Source organism: Schistocerca nitens, chromosome 5 (assembly GCF_023898315.1).
Source record: "Schistocerca nitens isolate TAMUIC-IGC-003100 chromosome 5, iqSchNite1.1, whole genome shotgun sequence".
In the NCBI taxonomy this organism is placed as follows: Eukaryota; Metazoa; Arthropoda; class Insecta; order Orthoptera; family Acrididae; genus Schistocerca; species Schistocerca nitens.
In genome coordinates this window covers 504,413,583-504,433,531 of record NC_064618.1, presented here as the reverse complement: position 1 = coordinate 504,433,531, position 19,949 = coordinate 504,413,583, and the positions used below count along the sequence as shown (strand labels likewise).

The 19,949-nt window shown below is 38.3% G+C and overlaps 1 protein-coding gene across 1 annotated transcript in view; it reads left to right on the top strand.

The window, feature by feature from the left end:
• Positions 1-18,928: 18,928 nt before the first annotated feature.
• The window catches only part of LOC126259402 (uncharacterized), a 32,139-nt gene continuing 31,118 nt past the window's right edge, over positions 18,929-19,949 (top strand). The window contains exon 1 of the mRNA XM_049956173.1: positions 18,929-19,345. Within this exon, the coding sequence (XP_049812130.1) occupies positions 19,090-19,345 (256 nt within the window). The 5' untranslated portion in view covers positions 18,929-19,089. The remainder of the gene's footprint in view (positions 19,346-19,949) is intronic.

Genomic DNA, 19,949 nt, shown 5'->3' with positions numbered 1-19,949 from the left:
AGCTTTTCATAACAGCCTCCATCACTGTCACCAGTAATGGTACTGGTATGTAATGGTATGGTGTACTGTAGCAGCACATTAAAAGGGTTTCAATTGAATTGATTCTGCATTATTTCTCTTCCTCATGTCCTTGATATTGCTGCTACCAAGTTATGTTCTTGTACGGTAATTAGTTTTCATGTTGTAACTTGTTAAATATAGAAAGTGTAACTGTAGCCAAGCAGTAGTTTTCTTTGATGACAATTTCAGTTCCAGTGCACAACTGAATTTCAAAATTTTGTCTTGTGGGGTTAAAATCCATTACTCCTGCTATCTTCTGCTGACAATGAGATGACTTCCATAGAAATACCAAATTATTTCATTTGTAATACATTTTCATACTTTTTGTAGTTACTCATGATCTTTACACTTGCATGCAATGGAAGTAGCATCAGCATACGGAACTATCCTTGAATTTGGGGAGCAGTATTTTGTCATTTACGTAAATCAAAAAAAGAAAGTATCCCAGTACAAAGTCCTGGGTACCCTCTGTTACATATCAGTAATGTAGATCTGTGTGTGCCACTCGCCATTCTTAAGAGTGGAAACTGATTTGTGTTAGATGAGGTTTTATTAATCTGTGAACAATCATCAGCATAATTACCCAGCCGTTTTCCCTGAGTACTTACTATCTTTCTCTACAAGCAATTGATAGAGATCAACTAAAGAAAAATATCTGTACTTTCAGATGGAGGTTTGTCTATATCTAAAATTATGATTCCTTTCCCATCTATGACAGATGTGAAAATCCCGAAATATCAGTTAGCTGCAAAATACTAACGCGAATTCTTTACAGACGAATGGAAAAACTGGTAGAAGCGGACCTCGGGGAAGATCAGTTTGGATTCCGTAGAAATGTTGGAACACGTGAGGCAATACTAACCTTACGACTTATCTTAGAAGAAAGATTAAGAAAAGGCAAACCTACGTTTCTAGCATTTGTAGACTTAGAGAAAGCTTTTGACAATGTTGACTGGAATACTCTCTTTCAAATTCTGAAGGTGACAGGGGTAAAATACAGGGAGCGAAAGGCTATTTACAATTTGTACAGAAACCAAATGGCAGTTATAAGAGTCGAGGGACATGAAAGGGAAGCAGTGGTTGGGAAAGGAGTGAGACAGGGTTGTAGCCTCTCCCCGATGCTATTCAATCTGTATATTGAGCAAGCAGTAAAGGAAACAAAAGAAAAATTCGGAGTAGGTATTAAAATTCATGCAGAAGAAGTAAAAACTTTGAGGTTCGCCGATGACATTGTAATTCTGTCAGAGACAGCAAAGGACTTGAAAGAGCAGTTGAACGGAATGGACAGTGTCTTGAAAGGAGGATATAAGATGAACATCAACAAAAGCAAAACGAGGATAATGGAATGTAGTCAAATTAAATCAGGTGATGCTGAGGGAATTAGATTAGGAAATGAGACACTTAAAGTAGTAAAGGAGTTTTGCTATTTAGGGAGTAAAATAACTGATGATGGTCGAAGTAGAGAGGATATAAAATGTAGACTGGCAATGGGAAGGAAAGCGTTTCTGAAGAAGAGAAATTTGTTAACATCGAGTATAGATTTAAGCATCAGGAAGTCGTTTCTGAAAGTATTTGTATGGAGTGTAGCCATGTATGGAAGTGAAACATGGACGATAACTAGTTTGGACAAGAAGAGAATAGAAGCTTTCGAAATGTGGTGCTACAGAAGAATGCTGAAGATAAGGTGGGTAGATCACGTAACTAATGAGGAGGTATTGAATAGAATTGTGGCACAACTTGACTAGAAGAAGGGATCGGTTGGTAGGACATGTTTTGAGGCATCAAGGGATCACAAATTTAGCATTGGAGGGCACCGTGGAGGGTAAAAATCGTAGAGGGAGACCAAGAGATGAATACACTAAGCAGATTCAGAAGGATGTAGGTTGCAGTAGGTACTGGGAGATGAAGGAGCTTGCACAGGATAGAGTAGCATGGAGAGCTGCATCAAACCAGTCTCAGGACTGAAGACAACAACAACAATTCCATCTATAGCTTATCGCAGAAAGTTCAGTAATACCTTCAACATGTTAGGAATTACATCTTTGAGCACCAATTATTGCCACTTTTTGCAACATCACCATAAGGTTTGATATCCTTACTCAAAAATGGGCAGAAATTCTTTGTTAATGGGTGCGTAATAAGATTCTTTTTTGGTATACCAGTGCTCAGTAATAACTGAAACATCTGGTTTATTAAAATATGCTATTATGTCCAAATCATTGTGCTTATTTCCTAGGTTTATAAAGTTTTGGAGAATGATCTTGGTTTGCAGGTTGCATTATCAACACTTTTTTTTGTAACCATAAATATCATCATTAAGCAAATCAGATGTACTTGTCAAACTGGTAAGAGGACACAAAAAGGCCACACATGTACAAAATAATAATAAAAGAAAAGATTCCAAAAGAGTTCCTGACAGCAAACTGGAAAACGTAATTGTTTTTGGATATATCACTTACTTATATCCTTCATTCAAAAACTTAAGAAAGCTGTTAGTTTAGTGTCTTCAAGGCATAATGCTGTTTCATTGAATATCACAACAATCAAGCCTGAGATAGTAGTGTGCTATGATACTACCTATGGAGAAAGTGATGCACTGGATGTGAAGTGCACAGTTTAGTCTACCCAGCAGGTGTTCCAGAAGATGGCCCTGCAATGTTCCATACCATCATGAATATCTGTGTGGTATATACATTAGTGATATATTCAACACTGACAGAAAATTGAATAATCACATTTTTGATTCAGGTTTCTGAAATGGCAGTTGATGAGATCATATCTGAAGAGACAGCTATCACCCCACACCTCCAGCATGAGGTAGAACTAGCAATTACCAGAATTCTGAAATGTGGATATTGTAAACTTAGAGTTGCTCTAGGAAAACAAGTAAGATGTGACAGGTGTCCCAGATCAAAGATTAGAAAATAGAAGGTTGCTGTGCTATGTTATAGCACACAAATATGCGGTGACTAAGAAGTGTGAAATGACTGTGTTCAAAGCTATGTAGACTTGTTTAATTCCTGGTTTAAGTAATTCACATTATTTCATTGCTGTGTTTCCTGCGGTCATCCCTTAATACCAGAATGTCAACAACTACTTTGTTACTTTAAAATCTTCAACATGTTCACTGTGGCTGACACGAAAGTCAGTAAGAGCTACTAACCCTGTGCTTTTAAGTGTCAGCCGCAGTGAATGTGCAAAACAAGAAAATTTTTGCAATTTAATTGAAAGTCCTAATTCAGCTTCCTTTGTCAGGTGTGTTTATTTTTAAATATTAAAACTCATGAGAGTTTCATTACTAGTCCCCTAATTTTGAAATCTGGATGACATCATCCCAGCACTGCAACAAAATGTGCACAGGTTCAATGCGATCTCTCCTATCCACAAATTTGCACCTCAGATGTGGTATATGTCATATACGGTATATGTTGTATGTCATATAATACTACAGTTAATTTTCCATATATCTGAGCGAAACCAGTTCTTGCATGTCCACGTTTATCTCATCTAGGCACTGCATGTTTCCCTTAACATTAGTGTGCTCTACAATAAAATTTGTATGAAAAGTTTTCTGTGTAAATTACCTATTCAACATCTACAACTAACTCCTGTGTAACTCAGTGTGTCATTCAGATGGGTTTACTTGTGTGTCAATATAATTGTCAGGTTTGGTTTGAAAGGGTTTCTTGAAATACATTCCTACATAAATATTGAAGTATCTATTCTCAGTAGTAAAATATATTATGCACTGTCAATGCCATTTCAATGCAAAAATTTTAAATCATGCTGGGGAATATACTGATAACACAGTTCCAGCATACCTCAGAAATTTAATTTTAGTTGCGTCAACCAATGAGAATTACAGACCAAGTCTTGCACTGTCCTATTTTGTGTATTAACCTGTTGGCTGGCATGAATGTGCCGATGGTCACAGCAGATTGCTCTGCTGGGGCCAGTAGTGATCTCATCGTAACAACCAGGTATCAGCAATTTTACACTTTAATCTTACTGAGGAAAAATATTTACTTATATTTGATATTACTTACCATTTCCAGACGATTTTTGGGTCTGCAATATTTTTATTTAAATGTCTTACAAAACCAAACTATTGAATGACTACAAAGTTATTCGTGAATTCAGTTTTAGATACATATTTAACATAAGATATTTAACTGTACAAAGGATAATTCCTGAAACAGTAATTAGCATGCTAGCTGTATCTTTTTAGCCAAGACTGTACAGATGCATATACTTCACACTCAAAGTTCCTAAATGCCTGCGTAACACATTGACTACCATGCCACTGACAGCATAGCAGCACACTTAATGCTGTATGCCTGACCTGGTGGTGAAACATCCATTACTAATCGTGTCAGGGCTAAGAAACGCAGAAGATAATCTCTCAGGGAGTACTATAATCTAAAAACGTAAAATTATAACTACAAAGGCCATTTCCAATTATGTCTACCAAGCAAATTATGCTTTGAGTCAGTGATTTCTTTTGCCATAACTGACTAGTGAACCCACATGCCAGAGGATGGTGAATATTCATACTTTGCCTGTGAGAAGCAGCAAAGCCATTAGAAACAGCTGTGCACATAGTCCAATTTCTGTTGAACTTATCACCTGGGTATTTTAATTAAATTTGGTCAACTGTAAGCAATATGATAAAGGAATCAAAAGAAAGAGACACACACTGAATTAATTTCTTTATTAACAACACTCAGATTTCCACATCACCATTGAGGTACCAAGCTTGATGCGTTACTCGTTTTTTTACATGGTGAGTTTCCCCAGTAGGCCTATAAACCATGAAACAGACAAAAAGCTACTTCTCGCTGTCTTCTCTTCTTTGGACTTTCACTTCAGAAACTCTGAAACATCCATTACAAAAACAGATTACACCACTCACAAATCTGGATTCAGTCACTGCAATTCGTACCTACTTTACTGTAAAAAATACTGACTATGGTCAATTATGTAATTTTGAACATTCAAAAGTTTTCAAATGTGCAGGTTACTGAAGTTAGATTACAGTTACTACACAATTTTTGATCAGGAAAAAGTTACGATGATTGAAACTTAAATACCGAAGCCATTTGTTATGAGAATACGCCATTACCACAAATAATCTACTTAGATGCATTGAAAGAAACTTTACAGGGTAACATAATGCATCAGAATACTACAGGCACAAAGAATGAAATTTCTGTAGGTTAACCAGACACTTTACTTTTCTTGCGCATGATAAGATTAATAACGGAAGTTACTTACCGTCCATTGTCTGGAATATAAACTATTCTGTCTCCTCTGCAAACATGTGCTTTTGCAGCAAGTATTATCAATTTTTTCCGTGATTGAAATGCTCTAACGTACACAAAACACAAAACCCGCCATTATACACACACCCACAAGGCATCAGCATGTCATGTTCAAAGAATATCCGCGTTTCGAAAACTACCAGCGATATTGACTAGCGTGAGAGACGACGTCATGTCATGATTCCTCGGGGCCTGTGAGCTGTTTCTCATCAGCATGTCATGTTCAAAGAATATCCGCATTTCGAAAACTACCAGCGATACTGACTAGCATGAGAGACGACGTCATGTCATGATTCCTTGGGGCCCGCGAGCAACACCGACCAACACCGACTCAAGTCGGTGTTGCCGCGAGCCGCTTCTGTGACGGAATGCGACCAAGGAGGTAGAATAAGGGGAGATGGCGCTACAGACTTCCGCTGTACGTTGTATTGGGAGGATGCTAAGTTCACCAGACTTGGATACGATGTGACGTCATTATGACGTATACACGCTACATCGAAAACGATAGAAACCGTATATCGACTATTGTGAACTTTCGAGAGATTGTGACAGGGTAGCGCTGTGCTCTGCGCCATTCGTTTAAATGTGTTTTGCGTTCCTTGCGTTGTTTTTCGTTTGCTCGTCTCTAATTATGTGTTCAGCATTCGAGAGACTAATGAAAGAAAAGCTTACCACCATGGAATGCTTTGACACTATCACACCACCATGGAATGCTTTGACACTGCATTCAATCATTTCATACGTCAATCAGTACTAGACACTAATATTTGGTTAAGATTGCATTGAGAAATCCACTTCCCCTCGTATTTCATCTCCGGTCGACGATTTTTCTTCAACAATGCCTCATATTTTTCTTTTTAAGTTCGAAATTCAATCATTCTACACGTCAGTCATTACTGGACACTAAGGTACCTGTCTCTGTGGTCCGAGTGTAAAATTACTTGGAATTATGGTTGACAAAAGACTATCTTGGGATGGACATATAAATTACTTAGCTAACAAACTTGCACGAGTTCTCTTTCAGCTATATAAATTAAGAAAAAAAAGTCAGCAAGAGTATGCTGCTACAATCTAATATGTACTGACAAGACCAATTGTATGAAACCATACTAAAATGTTGATAATAAATAAACATTATTTTCGCCGTAAGCTTTAAATACAACAATCACACAATCTAATCTGGTCGGGACATAAGAAGACTTCACTTTTTTACGTGGTGTTTCCAAGGCCACGGTCAGCAATATTTCTATTAATATCCAGCTCTTTTATTTTGGCGAAATACATATACGCTACAACACTGAGCTGCTTTCAGAATCGCACGTGTCAAAACAAGCCACTAGCTGACGACAGTTTAGAATCTCGAACGTTCGTAAAAGTCGATAGGTGTGTTAATCGACTAAAGCGTATATACGTCATAATGACGTCACATCATATCCAGGTTGGGTGAACTTAGCATCCTCCGTTGTACTGAAGCCAGTGGGCGGGGCCTGCCGCCATCTTGGATCCCCCAAAACATTAGCAGACAAGTGTTAAAAATTGCTTCTTGTTCGTTATTTCTGTCGCATGCACGCGATATTTGTTTTATATAGTAAATGTTACACTGTTTTAGTGAAAAACACAGCATAAGGAACGCAACTTCAAACGTTTTTCTGGTCTTAAATGCGTATTCGATACAGTAATACAACACGAAAAAATGACGCTTCTGGCCTCAGTACTGTAATGCCTTTTTGTTTATACGCTTCGAATAATCGAGAACAGAAGTTTGTGCTATGAAAAGTGTGCTTTCGTAATCCATTTCTATTCACTTTCGTTGTGTTTGTGTCGATAATTTGTAAAGCCAGAACTCCAAAAGCAATGATTGATAGTTTAGAGGCACTGATTTGTATTCATTGCATTTTCAAGTCAAATGTAAATTTTAAATGTTCAAGTTTGCAAGAAACTTACCTGATTTCCTTTGGTGTCCCATAGATGTATGCAGGGATGATATAAACAAGCCAGCTGTCACGTCAACAAAGTGAAAGATTCTTTAAATTACGAAGGAAAAGAAGTGAATTTAAGATTGTCAGACCCATTGTAGTTTACACATCTGCTTTGTTTTTAAATTGTACCTACCAAGTGACATTCAGTGTGGCAAATAATAGCAATTTACAGGGTAACACGACAACACAATGGTTAATGTAATGATCTAAATAGCCTTTACTTGGATACGGAACTTTCCTTTAACAAATATGTAACCCTTTAAGTACTTATAATTTAGCCACTGTAACAGGTGTTCCACACATTTTACTGAAGATTTAATTAACTACACATAGTTACTTTACTTTTATACTAAATTATCGCATTGAACCAGAATTTCAAGTATATATAAGAAAATAATGCTTAAATAAGTCCACTTACGAATGGAATGTGGTTTGTTTAAACTTTAGACTACAATCACAATGATTACTACATCCGTAAGCGACGGAAGCCGGCATTTTTTTATCAAAACACTTCACGACTACACGCAATCAAACCACCAGAAGCGAATGTTTTGGGGTAGCTAACATGGCGGATCTTCACTTGGATCGGCTTCAAGTTTGTGACGTCATGACAACTCCTCTTATTTTTACCTCCATGGATGAAGTGCGTCTCGCGGGCCCCGAGGAATCCCTTCATGACGTCATCAACAAGGCTGAAAGCTTGACAGCGCTGCCTGGTGACTAGACCTGTAAACAACTCTGTTGACGTAAGTGACATCACAAGTTGGCTACAGTGTTTATACAGACTTGCCTTCAGCTGTTGTTTTGGAATGTCAAATCAATCCAGATTGTTTGAATGAAGCTTCCGTTAACAGAATAAAATGTAGAAAGAAGGTTTAAATGCGAATAATCTGTATCATGGTGACATGATAAATCCGCACCGTAGTCAAGGTTACATATTAGAGCCGTACGTGATTGATTGAAACCAACTCATTACAAATTATTGGTCGAAAGGCAGAGTGATTTATAGCATAACACATATTACGCATTGCGGACAATGTGTCTAAATGTTTTTAACGCATTAACTGCTGCTTACTAATGTAGGCTAACTACCACTGAGACGTTTTGCAGCACGAATTTGTCTTTGACCCCATACCAGCAGTAGCAAATGCGGAAAAACGAATCAAATATGGTAAAGGATGCGTAGTGGAACGCCCATTGCATTTTTCCAGTTTGTGTACGATATCTGTACGTAATATGCATCAAAACACCTCGGATGCTTGTTCATTTTCTAATATATGTTTTTTGGGGATGACCTACTAGTTTTATTTTTTTATTATGAGAAATGCGTTAAATGTGGGAAAGTGCATTTAAATATGCCGCAAACAAATATTAGGCAAAGACACACGTCTGTCTGTTACCACAACCTGTACTTCTCATTCGCTGTGTTCCACAACTGTCAACGAAATTATCGCTTTTCAACCTAATGTAGACCTCAGACTATGCTACAAATAAAGTTATTACTCCAGCCAAGGTTTCTAGGGAAAAGGGGGCGAAATCCAGTATAGTGCTCTTGCCCAGATATGTGCTCTTGCCCTGTGTGCATTACCGACATGCGTAAATTTTGATCGTTGTTTTTCTGTAAACAAACAGCGATATGCCAATCACATCTTCCTGTATGTAGTTTCTCAAAAATCCAGTTTATGTGATCTTAAAATAAAAAGAGCTCAATGAGGGAATATTAATAGATCGAAGCAATACTGACATCTCCAAATTGTAAGACTGCTATAGATGGAAGTCACTGATTGTCGGAGTGTGTCAGTGGGACAAAACATTTGAAGTAAATCACGAAGCTTTAGGTTAGTTCAACTATTACTTCTTAATGTAGTAGGCAGTCACAATTTTCTTCTGTATTTTTATGTATATACATACTACACAAGCAACCAAATGGTACCGTTCCACTCGCAAATAGAGAGAGGGAAGAAAGGCTGTCTATCATCCGAGCCCTGATTTCTCATGCCTTCTAAATTTTCTCAATAGTGTTATACAAAATAATACTCGCACATAGTTTGAAACTACTGGTAACCTATCTACCATCCAGCCTCTGAGTTGCTTCAATGTGTTGCTTAAATCTGACATGGATCTCAAACTTTGGAGCAGTACTCATGAATGTGTCACATAAGTGTTCGATACGGGTGGTCTAAGTGATCTTCCCCTCATTTCCAGTCACAAAACATATTCATCTTCCCAGAGGAAGGAAGTAATGACCCTGAAAGCTAGAAATGGTTTTTTTTTATTCAAGTGCTGTTTCTCTCATAGTTTGTACAAAGCATTTCAGAATTTTACAATGAGTACTGGCAGCCCTACATATAATGGTAACATTAAAACCCTGTTAATTTGAACCTTAGTGTTAACTATCATATGCATCCTTGAGTAAGAACATTACGTTTAATTATAATTATAGAAGGAGAGGCTAATAAAGTAATTTTTTTACTTTGTATTTTATTAATATCTTAAGATTTTCAGTTTGCTGCCTGATGTCTTGCAGCAACCTCTTAAAGATTTTCAATCAGAATGTGAAATTACATTTCCTTCCAGTATTTTGCAAGTTCATTTCACTGAACAGAGTAAAATTACCCCTATTATGGGCAACAAATACTATTAGGGAGTAAATATGTTGACATGTAAGTGAAAGACTCCGAAGGCCCTGAAGAGACTTCTGTAAGAAGCTGCACTATCGATTTTACACAATAATTTTACTCACGTGGATCAAAAGTTCTGTTAACTTGCCATATCAGATTTGAATAATATCGCAAGCTTTTCATAACAGCCTCCATCACCGTCACCAGTAATGGTACTGGTATGGAATGGTATGGTGTACTGTAGCAGCACATTAAAAGTGTTTCAATTGAATTGATTCTGCATTATCTCTCTTCCCCATGTCCTTGACATTAATGCTACCAAGTTATGTTCTTGTACGGTAATTAGTTTCCATGTTATTTTATTTATTTATCGTGTCAGAAGCAAACTAAAAAAAAATAAAAAAAAATTTAGATACATTACTACATACATACATTATGGTTTATAAATTAAACTAGTCAAGAATGAAATAAATGATTAGACACAGATTGTGTTGTCAAACATAAGGTAATTTTAATCTATACAGTGGATGCCCAAAAATTTGCAACGCCCAGTGCACTTTGTGTAGTGTTTACAAGGTCCTCCATGGTGCACACAGTTGGAGGTAATGTGCATTGTAGTAGATGTGTTGATGTCTGCATGGCAGCTCCGCAGTCACGCTGGAGAGAGTCCACCTGGAAGCCCCACCCCTCCAGATTACTCTAGGATCTTGTGACAGAAGAACGCAGGCGGTTGAGTGATTTCCAAGTGGACCATTTCTCTGTGTGGCCTGGGGGAAATACTTCTTGTGGAATCAGCCACTCCTCCAAATGCTGGCATCTGACCTACCATCTCTTCTTCCGGTGTTGATGTGGAGTGTCAGCGAGTGGTTCTGTACTGTGAAGGATGCTCTTTCTAGACACAAGTCTTTGCTGTGCCAGTTGGTGGCCATGTAGTGGGTGGGCTTCGGATGTTATGCCTTCTTCATTTCACTCCGTGCTGCTGTATCTCTTCGGATGTCCGGGGGGGCTATGCCGGATAAGCAGTACAGTTTTTCCACAGGTGTGGCTCTTAGACAACCCGTAGTGATACGACATGTCTCATGCAGGGCAACATCAACTTTCTTTGTATGTGTAGATCTGCACCATACTGGGCAAGCGTACTCAGCTGCAGTGTAGCAGAGGGCTAATGCGGATGTGCGCACTGTGTCTGGCTGTGCTCCCTATGTTGTTCCAGTCAGCTTCCTAACCACATTGTTCCTGGCAGCCACTTTTTGCTTTGTTTTTAAGCAGTGTTCCTTATATGTAAGAGCACGGTCCAGAGTGACTCCGAAGTATTTTGGAGTCTTGCAGTGTTCTAAAGAGGTTCCTTCCCAATCTATCTGCAAGGTTCTACTAGCCTGTCTGTTTCGGAGGTGGAAAGCACAGGTCTGGGTCTTAGAAGGATTTGGTTTCAATTGATTGTCCCTGTAATAGGCAGTTAATTCTTTCAGAGCATCAGTTAGCTTCCGCTCCACCCTCTCAAAGCTGTGATCTTGTGCTGTGATTGCTCGGTCATCTGCATATATGAAGCTTTGTGTTCCTTCTGGTAACGGCTGGTCATTAGTGTATATATTGAAGAGGGTGGGTGCCAGTACACTGCCCTGTGGCAACCCATTTTTTCCGCTGCCTCCATCTGCTTCTTTGTCCTTGATATTCCACAAAATATCTTCAGTTCTGCAGAAGATTTCTAATTAGACAGGTTAGTTTATAGTCCTTGGTGAGGTTGTATAGCTTCAACAACAAGAGTCTGTGGTTGACAGTGTCGTAGGCGGCTGAAAGATCTATAAACACCGCTCCTGTTATCTGCCACCTTTGGAAGCTGTCCTCTATATGCTGTGTCAAATTCAACACCTGTGCTGTACAGCTCTTCCCTTGTCTGAATCCTGCCTGTTGAGGGATCAGTAATGGTTCCATCATATCTGTAATTCTTTGGAGGATCAACCTTTCCAATACCTTATACAGGTGGCATAGGAGGGAGATTGGCCTATAGCTTTTAGGGTCATCCCGGTCTTTCCCTGGTTTATGTATAGCTATAATTTTTGCTTTCCGCCAAGATTTTGGTATCTTGCCGCTCTTGACACAATTATTCATTAGCTCGAGTAGCCATCACTTTGCGCCTGGACCAAAGTTCTTGATCTGTTCACTTCTTATGTCATCTACCCCTGCTGCTTTTCCGACTTTGCACTTATTTAGAGCTGAGTCGAGCTCATTCAAACTGAATGGTCGAGACAGAGTGTTTCCCTCTTGTTCGGGCTCCCTTTCCAGGGTTCGTCTCCTGATTTTACTGGTATGATCAGGTTTACCATTTTTCAAAAGCTGGTATGCGATCTGGTCTGCCTTCACATTTGTATGCGTATTGGGTTGGGAGGGATCATTGTTAAGGTGTCGTAACAATCTCCAGGCCTTTTGACTACTTCTACTCATCTCACATTCTGTCATCAGTTTAATCCACTGTTCTCTCTTCACCTCAGAGATTGAGGAGAGAGTATTTTGCGCAGCCAGATAAGTCTCCTTGCTATAAGGGTTTTCTTCATATAGTCGATAGTATCTGTACAGCAGAGAAGCTGTTTCAGGTGTCACACCCTGCAGATACATTGTCCTACACCCTCTTGGAATTGATGCCCGGGAGCAATGTTTGACAGTTTGAACAAAGCTGTCATACTCTTCAGGAATAGGTCGCACAGACTTAATCTCCTTGTCCAGCATCTTAGCAAATTTTTTCCAGTCAGCTCTCTTGAAATTGTATCTCCGTTTGAAATTCACCTCCTGTGGCCTTATTGCTGGAAGAACTTGACACAGTAGTGGCCTGTGTTGCGTCTTTGGTATGGGCGAGCACACTGATTTGGAGCAAAGCTGTGTGATGTCTTCACTCACAAAGAGGAGGTCAGGGTTAAATCCACGTTGCCACCTGCCACTGTTGAAGGAAGGGGGGTAGCTTGCTGTCATGTATAAGAGACAACTGGCAGGATTCAGCCCAGGAGAGGACTGCCTCCCCATTTTCGTCATCTTCAGAGTATCCCCACAAATGACTATGGCTGTTAAAGTCACCGATTACTACAGACGTCTTGCTGTTATGGAAGTTCCTGGGTGGTGTGAAGGAAAATGCAGCCGAAGGGGGCTTATACACAGAGGTAGCCACGCAGTTACTCAGCTCCACTGAAATGACTTCGATGTTATTTTCTACGGTGCAGTGAGCACTGATTATCTGAAGCCCTGGTCTTAACAAATATAGCACTTCCATACTGAGAGTGCGGTGTTTCTGCAGCTAGTTTCATGCCCGGTATTTTTGGTCATCTCTGTCGCTCATCTCTATGCGTCTCTTGTATACACAGGACGTTGCATTTTTTGTCACGGCATAGGTTGGATAACAGATGTTCTTTGGCTGATGATATGCCTTCATTATTTATAGATATGATAGTTAAAGTTGGCTCTGATAAGGACCGTTTATTTCCATGTTATAACATGTTAAATATAGAAAGTTTAACTGTAACCAAGCAGTAGTTTTCTTTGGTGACAATATCAGTTCCAGTGCACAACTGAATTTAAAAATCTGTCTTGTGGGGTGAAAATCCGTTACTGCTGCTATCTTGTGCTGAAAATGAGATGACTTTCATAGAAATACTGAGTTATTTCATTTGTAATACTGTTTCATAGTTTTTGTAGTTGCTCACGATCTTTACACTTGCATGCAATGGGTGTAGCATCAGCATACAGAACTATCCTTGAATTTGAGGAGCAGTATTTTGTCATTTACACAAATCAACAAAAGAAAGTATCCCAGTACAAAGTCCTGGGTACCCTGTATTACCTATCAGTAATGTTAGATCTGTGTGTGCCACTCGCCGTCATGAGTGAAAACTGATTTGCGTTAGATAAGGTTTTATTAAACTGTGAACAATTATCAGCATAATTACCAGCCGTTTTCCCTTAGTATTTACTATCTCTCTCTACAAGCAACTGATAGAGATTAGCTAAAACAAATCTGTAATTTCAGATGGAGGTCTGTCTATATCTAAAATTATGTTTCCTTTCCCATCTATAGCTTATCGCAGAAAGTTGAGTAACATCTTCAACATGTAGGAATTACATATTTGAGCACCAATTGTTGCCACTATTTGCAACATCACCATAAGGTTTGATATCCCTACTGAAAGATGGGCAGAAATTCTTTGTTAATGGTTGCATAATAAGATTCTTTTTTGGTATACCAATGCTCAGTAATAACTGAAACATCTGGTTTATTAAAACATGCTACTATGTCCAAATCATTGTGCTTATTTCCTAGGCTCGTAAAGTTTTGGAGGATGATCTTGGTTTGCAGTTTGCATTGTATCCACATATTTATTTATTTATTTATTGTAACCATAAATATCCCCATTAAGCAAATCAGATGTGCTTGTCAAACTGGGAAGAGGAAACAAAAAGACCACACATGTACAAAATAATAATAAAAGGAAAGATTCCAAAAGAGTTCCTGACAGCAAAATGTAAAACTTGATTGTTTTTGGATATATTACTTCTTATATCCTTCATTCAAAAACTTAAGAAGGCTGTTAGTTTAGTGTCTTCAAGGCATAATGCTGTTTCATTGAGCATCGCAACAATCAAGTCTGAGATAGTAGTGTACTATGATACTACCTATGAAGAAATTGATGCACTGGATGTGAAGTGCACAGTTTAGTCTACCCAGCAGAAGATGGCCCTGCACTGTTCTATACCATCGTGAATATACCTATACATTAGTGATATATTCATCACTGACAGAAAATTGAATAATCACATTTTTGCTTCAAGTTTCTGCAATGGCAGTTGATGAGATCATATCTGAAGAGACAGCTATCAACCCACACTTTCAGCATGAGGTAGGACTAGCAATTACCAGAATTCTGAAATGTGGATCTTGTAAACCTAGAGTTGCTCTAGGAAAACAAGTAAGATGTGACACGTGTTCCAGATCAAAGATGAGAAAATAAAAGGTTGCTGTATTAGTTATAGCACACAAATATGCAATGAATAAGAAGTGTGAAATGACTGTGTTCGCCGGCCGCGTAGGCCAAGCGGTTCTAGGCGCTACAGTCTGGAACCGCGCGACCACTACGGTCGCAGGTTCAAATCCCACCTTGGGCATGGATGTGTGTGATGTCCTTAGGTTAGTTAGGTTTATGTAGTTCTAAGTTCTAGGGGACTGATGACCTCAGTAGTTAAATCCCATAGTGCTCAGAGCCATTTGAACCAACCATTTTTTGGCTGTGTTCAAAGCTATGTAGACTTGTTTAATTCCTGGTTTAAGTAATTCACATTATTTCATTGCTGTTTGCTGCTGTCATCCATTAATATCTCAATGTCAACAACTACTTCGTTACTTTAAAACCTTCAACATGTTCACTGTGGCTGACAAGGTCAATAAGAGCTACTAACACCGTGCTTTTAAGTGTCATCCACAGTGAATGTGCAAAACAAGAACATTTTTGCAATTTAATTGAAAGTCCTAATTCTGCTTCCTTTTTCCGGCAGGTTTATTTTTAAATATTAAAACTGATGAGAGTTTCATTACTAGATCACTAATTTTGAAATCTGGATGACATCATCCCTGCACTGTAACAAAATGTGCACCATACACAACAGGTTAAATGCAATCTCTCCTCTCCACAAATTTGCACATCAGATGTGTTGTATGTCATATAATCAGTTAATTTTCCATATATCTGAGCAAAACCAGTTCTTGCGTGTCCAAGTTTATCTCATCTAGGCATTGCACCTTTCCCTTAACTTTAGTGTGCTTTACAATAAAATTTGTATGAAAAGTTTTCTGTGTAAATTACCTATTCTACACCTACAGCTAATGCTTGTATAACCCAGTGTGCCATTCAGGTGGTTTACTTGTGTGTCAATATAATTGTCAGGTTTGGTATGAAAGGGTTTCTTGAAATATATTCCCACATAAATTTTTTAGTATCTATTCTCAGTTGCAAAATGTATTACGCACTGTCAGTGCCATTTCAATGCAAAAATTTTAAATCATGCTGGGGAATATACCAATAACACAGTTCCAGCACACCTCAGAAATTTGATTTTAGTTGCTTCAACCAATGAGAATTACGGACCAAGTCTTGCACTGCCCTGTTTTGTGTGTTAACCCATTGGCTGGCATGAATGTGCCGGTGGTCACAGCAGACTGCTCTGCTGGGGCCAGCAGTGATATGGTAACAACCAGGTATCAGCAATTTTACACTTTTATCTTACTGAGGAAAAATATTTACTTATATTTGATATTCCTTGCCATTTCCAGACTATTTTTGGGTGTGCAGTATTTTTATTTAAATGTCTTACAAAACCAAACGATTAAATGACTACAAAGTTAGTCATGAATTCATTTTTAGATAAATATTTAACTGTGTAAAGGATAATTCCTGAAACAGTAATTAGCATTCTAGCTGCTCTTTTTAGCCACAACTGTACAGATGCATATACTTCACATTCAAAGTTCCTAAATACCTGATTAACACATTGACTACCATGCTGCTCACAGCAGAGCAGGACACTTAATGCTGTATGCCTAATCTGGTGGTGAAATACCCATTACTAGTCATGTCAGGGTCAAGAAATGCAGAAGATAATCTCTCAAGGAGTACTATAATCTAAAAACATAAAATTATAAGTAAAAAGGTCATTTCCAATTATGTCTACCAAGCAACTTATGCTTTCAGTCAGTGATTTCTTTTGCCATAAATGACTAGTGAACGCACGTGCCAGAGGATGGTAAATATTCATACTTTGCCTCTGACAAGCAGCAAAGCCATTAGAAACAGCTATGCACTTAGTCCAATTTATGTTGAAATTATCACCTGGGTATTTTAATTAAATTTGGTCTACTATAAGCAACATGATAAAGGAATCAAAAGAAACACACACACTGAATTAAATTCTTTATTAACAACGCTCGGATTTCCACATCACCATAGAGGTATCAAGCTTGATGCGTTACTCGTTTTTTTACATGGCGAGTTTCCCCAGTAGGCCTATAAACCATGAAACAGACAAAAAGCTACTTCTCGCTGTCTTCTCTTCTTTGGATTTTCACTTCAGAAACTGAAACATCCATTACAAAAACAGATTACATCACTCACAAATATGGATTCCGTCATTGCAATTCATACCTATTTTACTGTAAAAAAATACTGACTATGATGAATGATGTAATTTTGAACATTCAAAAGTTTTCAAATGTGCAGGTTACTGACGTTAGAATACAGTTACTACACACTTTTTGATCAGGAAAAAGTTACGATGATTGCAACTTAAATACCGAAGCCATTTGTTATGAGAATACGCCATTACCACAAATAATCCACATAGATGCGTTGAAAGAAACTTTACTGGGTAACATAATGCATCAGAATACTATAGGCACAAAGAATGAAATTTCTGTAGATTTACCGGGTCTAGTGAAGCAGGGGATACAACCCGTCGGCTTTGAACAATGACGTCATTCCTTAGTCATAGATAGTAATGTCTTCACTTCGAGGCATAGATAATAAAGCAGTTCTGTGTTCTAATAAGCGCTATCATTAAAATAATTGAATGTGAATCTAAAAGCGATCGTTTATCTATATTTCACTATTTTACCATATTTCACTTTCTTATTCCACCAATATCCTTCAGTAGCTGATAAGTGTTTTTTGGCTTACTAAAAAAAAATCTCAAGAGATAGAATAAACTGATCCTAAGATACATGCTTCAGTAGCTAAGTGTTTTTTGGATTTTGCTGTTGTTTTAGTTTAGTTTTTTTATTGATTGCTTAATGAAGTAGGATCAGTTTATTCTATCTCGTGAGATTTTTTTTTAAAAAACCAAAAAACACTTTTCAGCTACTGAAGGGAGCTACAACACTAAGAAGAATCGCTTCTCGGCTTTTGCCAAGATCAATGTGTAGTTCCCTTTCAACAAGTGAAACACAAAGATTAAATAAACAATCAAACATATAAAATGAAACAGTTTGCAAATGTAACGTACGTGTATTTTCACCTATTCGTTACCAGTGTACATATATCGAGGTCAATGGAAGTCTGGTATACATATATTACATACGTAGGTCCTTCTGTCATCAGTAATACTGATATGTACGTAAGAAAAGACTGTTAGTAAAAGCGGAGACGAAATAAACAGCACATCTACAATTTGTATCCCGTGTTCCACTTAGGGTTTACTGAAGCGGAGGATACATCGTTCAGGTGAAGAACGGGACAGTAATGATAGTGAAAACGAAGAAATCGCCTTACGACAAACTCGTATTCCGGACTGTACTTAAGCAACACACGAGCTTTTAATTTGTATCGGGTGTTTCATTTGCGGTTTAGTGAAGCAGGGGATACATAGTTCAAGTGAACAACAGGACAGCAATGCTAGTTGAAACTAAGAAATCGACTACGCTGAACTTGTATCCCGTACTGCACTTAAGCAATACAGTTCGAAAGACTTTCGAGATACAACTGACATACATGTAACGTGATGTATTTTTTGCTAGTAATTTCATTCATTTCTTTCCATTGTATTTTGCGGAGAAATACTAAGATACAAACACGCGATATCGTTAACGTGAAAATACTACTGGCCCTTACATATGTGAAATAAAGTTTATCTCTCTCGCATTCCTTTGTTACTCAACATTCTCCTCAGCTCTTTCATCTTTGTAATACATGCTCTCTGGCGACTTGTGACGTCATTGTTCAAAGCCGACGGGTTGTATCCCCTGCTACACTAGACCCGAAAAGCTTTAACGCACACAAATCACAAAACCCGCCATTATACACACACACACCCACAATGCATTAGCATGTCATGTTCAAAGAATATCCGCGTTTCGAAAACTACCAGCGATATTGGCTAGCGTGAGAGACGACGTCATGTCATGATGTGACGTCATGATTCCTCGGGGCCCGCGAGACGCTTCTCCATGGATGAGACACAGTGGTATTTACATCACGTCTCTGACTCAGCATGACTCCTTGCAGTGTGCGTCATTTGAGTGAGTTGTTTACCGATGCTGGTGGCAGTGTAGTCGGCGTCTGAAGTGTTCGTAAGCGTGACGCTATGGCAGCAGCAACGATGGATTCAGAGAAACAGTGTAATATTCAGTCTTTTGCAGTGCTTGATTTAGAAACAACAGGCTTACCAGTGTTCGAATGCAACAGAACGAGAATAACAGAATTAAGCATTGTAGCCGTAACTAGAAAACACATTATCGAGACTGGGAATTCAGAGGAGAAGCTTCCTAGAGTGCTGCAGAAGCTAAACCTATGTGTTTACCCAAAAAAGAAAATATCACTCGAGTCCTCTCAAATGTCAGGTATGTTAAAGTGCATACGTGCCAATAATATTTCTGTGGTACTTTGTAACTTCGTAATGTCGCTCCTTAGGTAACGGTACTGTTCAGGTATTCATGTACCTAGGAGACACCTATCTGACATGTATATACCTTCCATAGCCTCCATAGGATTTTTATGTAGTGCATGTTACTTTTCATTGTGCTGTAAAAATGGTAATGTATGAAGGGTACCCATCTATTTCATGTGCCGTTGTATAACTATTTGTTAGATACCATGTGTATTTCTTCCATCCAGTTACTCTGTTATTTCTTTATTGTTGTATTGCCCCTGACGTTGACCAAAATGCAGCCCTTAGGGGATCTTTAATACATGTCAAGATGCTATCATTACTTGAAAAAATGTGTGTACGGTTGGACACTGATTTTTGTCTTAGTGTTGCCCTGCATTTGATGTCAGATTGTACTTCTCCAGTAACACTATGTTTCTGAATTAAAATAGAAATAAATCCTTATCAAATTATGGAGCCTTTGGCATTCGAAATATGTTTTATGTACCCCAGAAAGTTTCTTATTTCGTGCCGATTTTACTGTCGTGAATATACCTCTAGATTCCTATGATAAAATT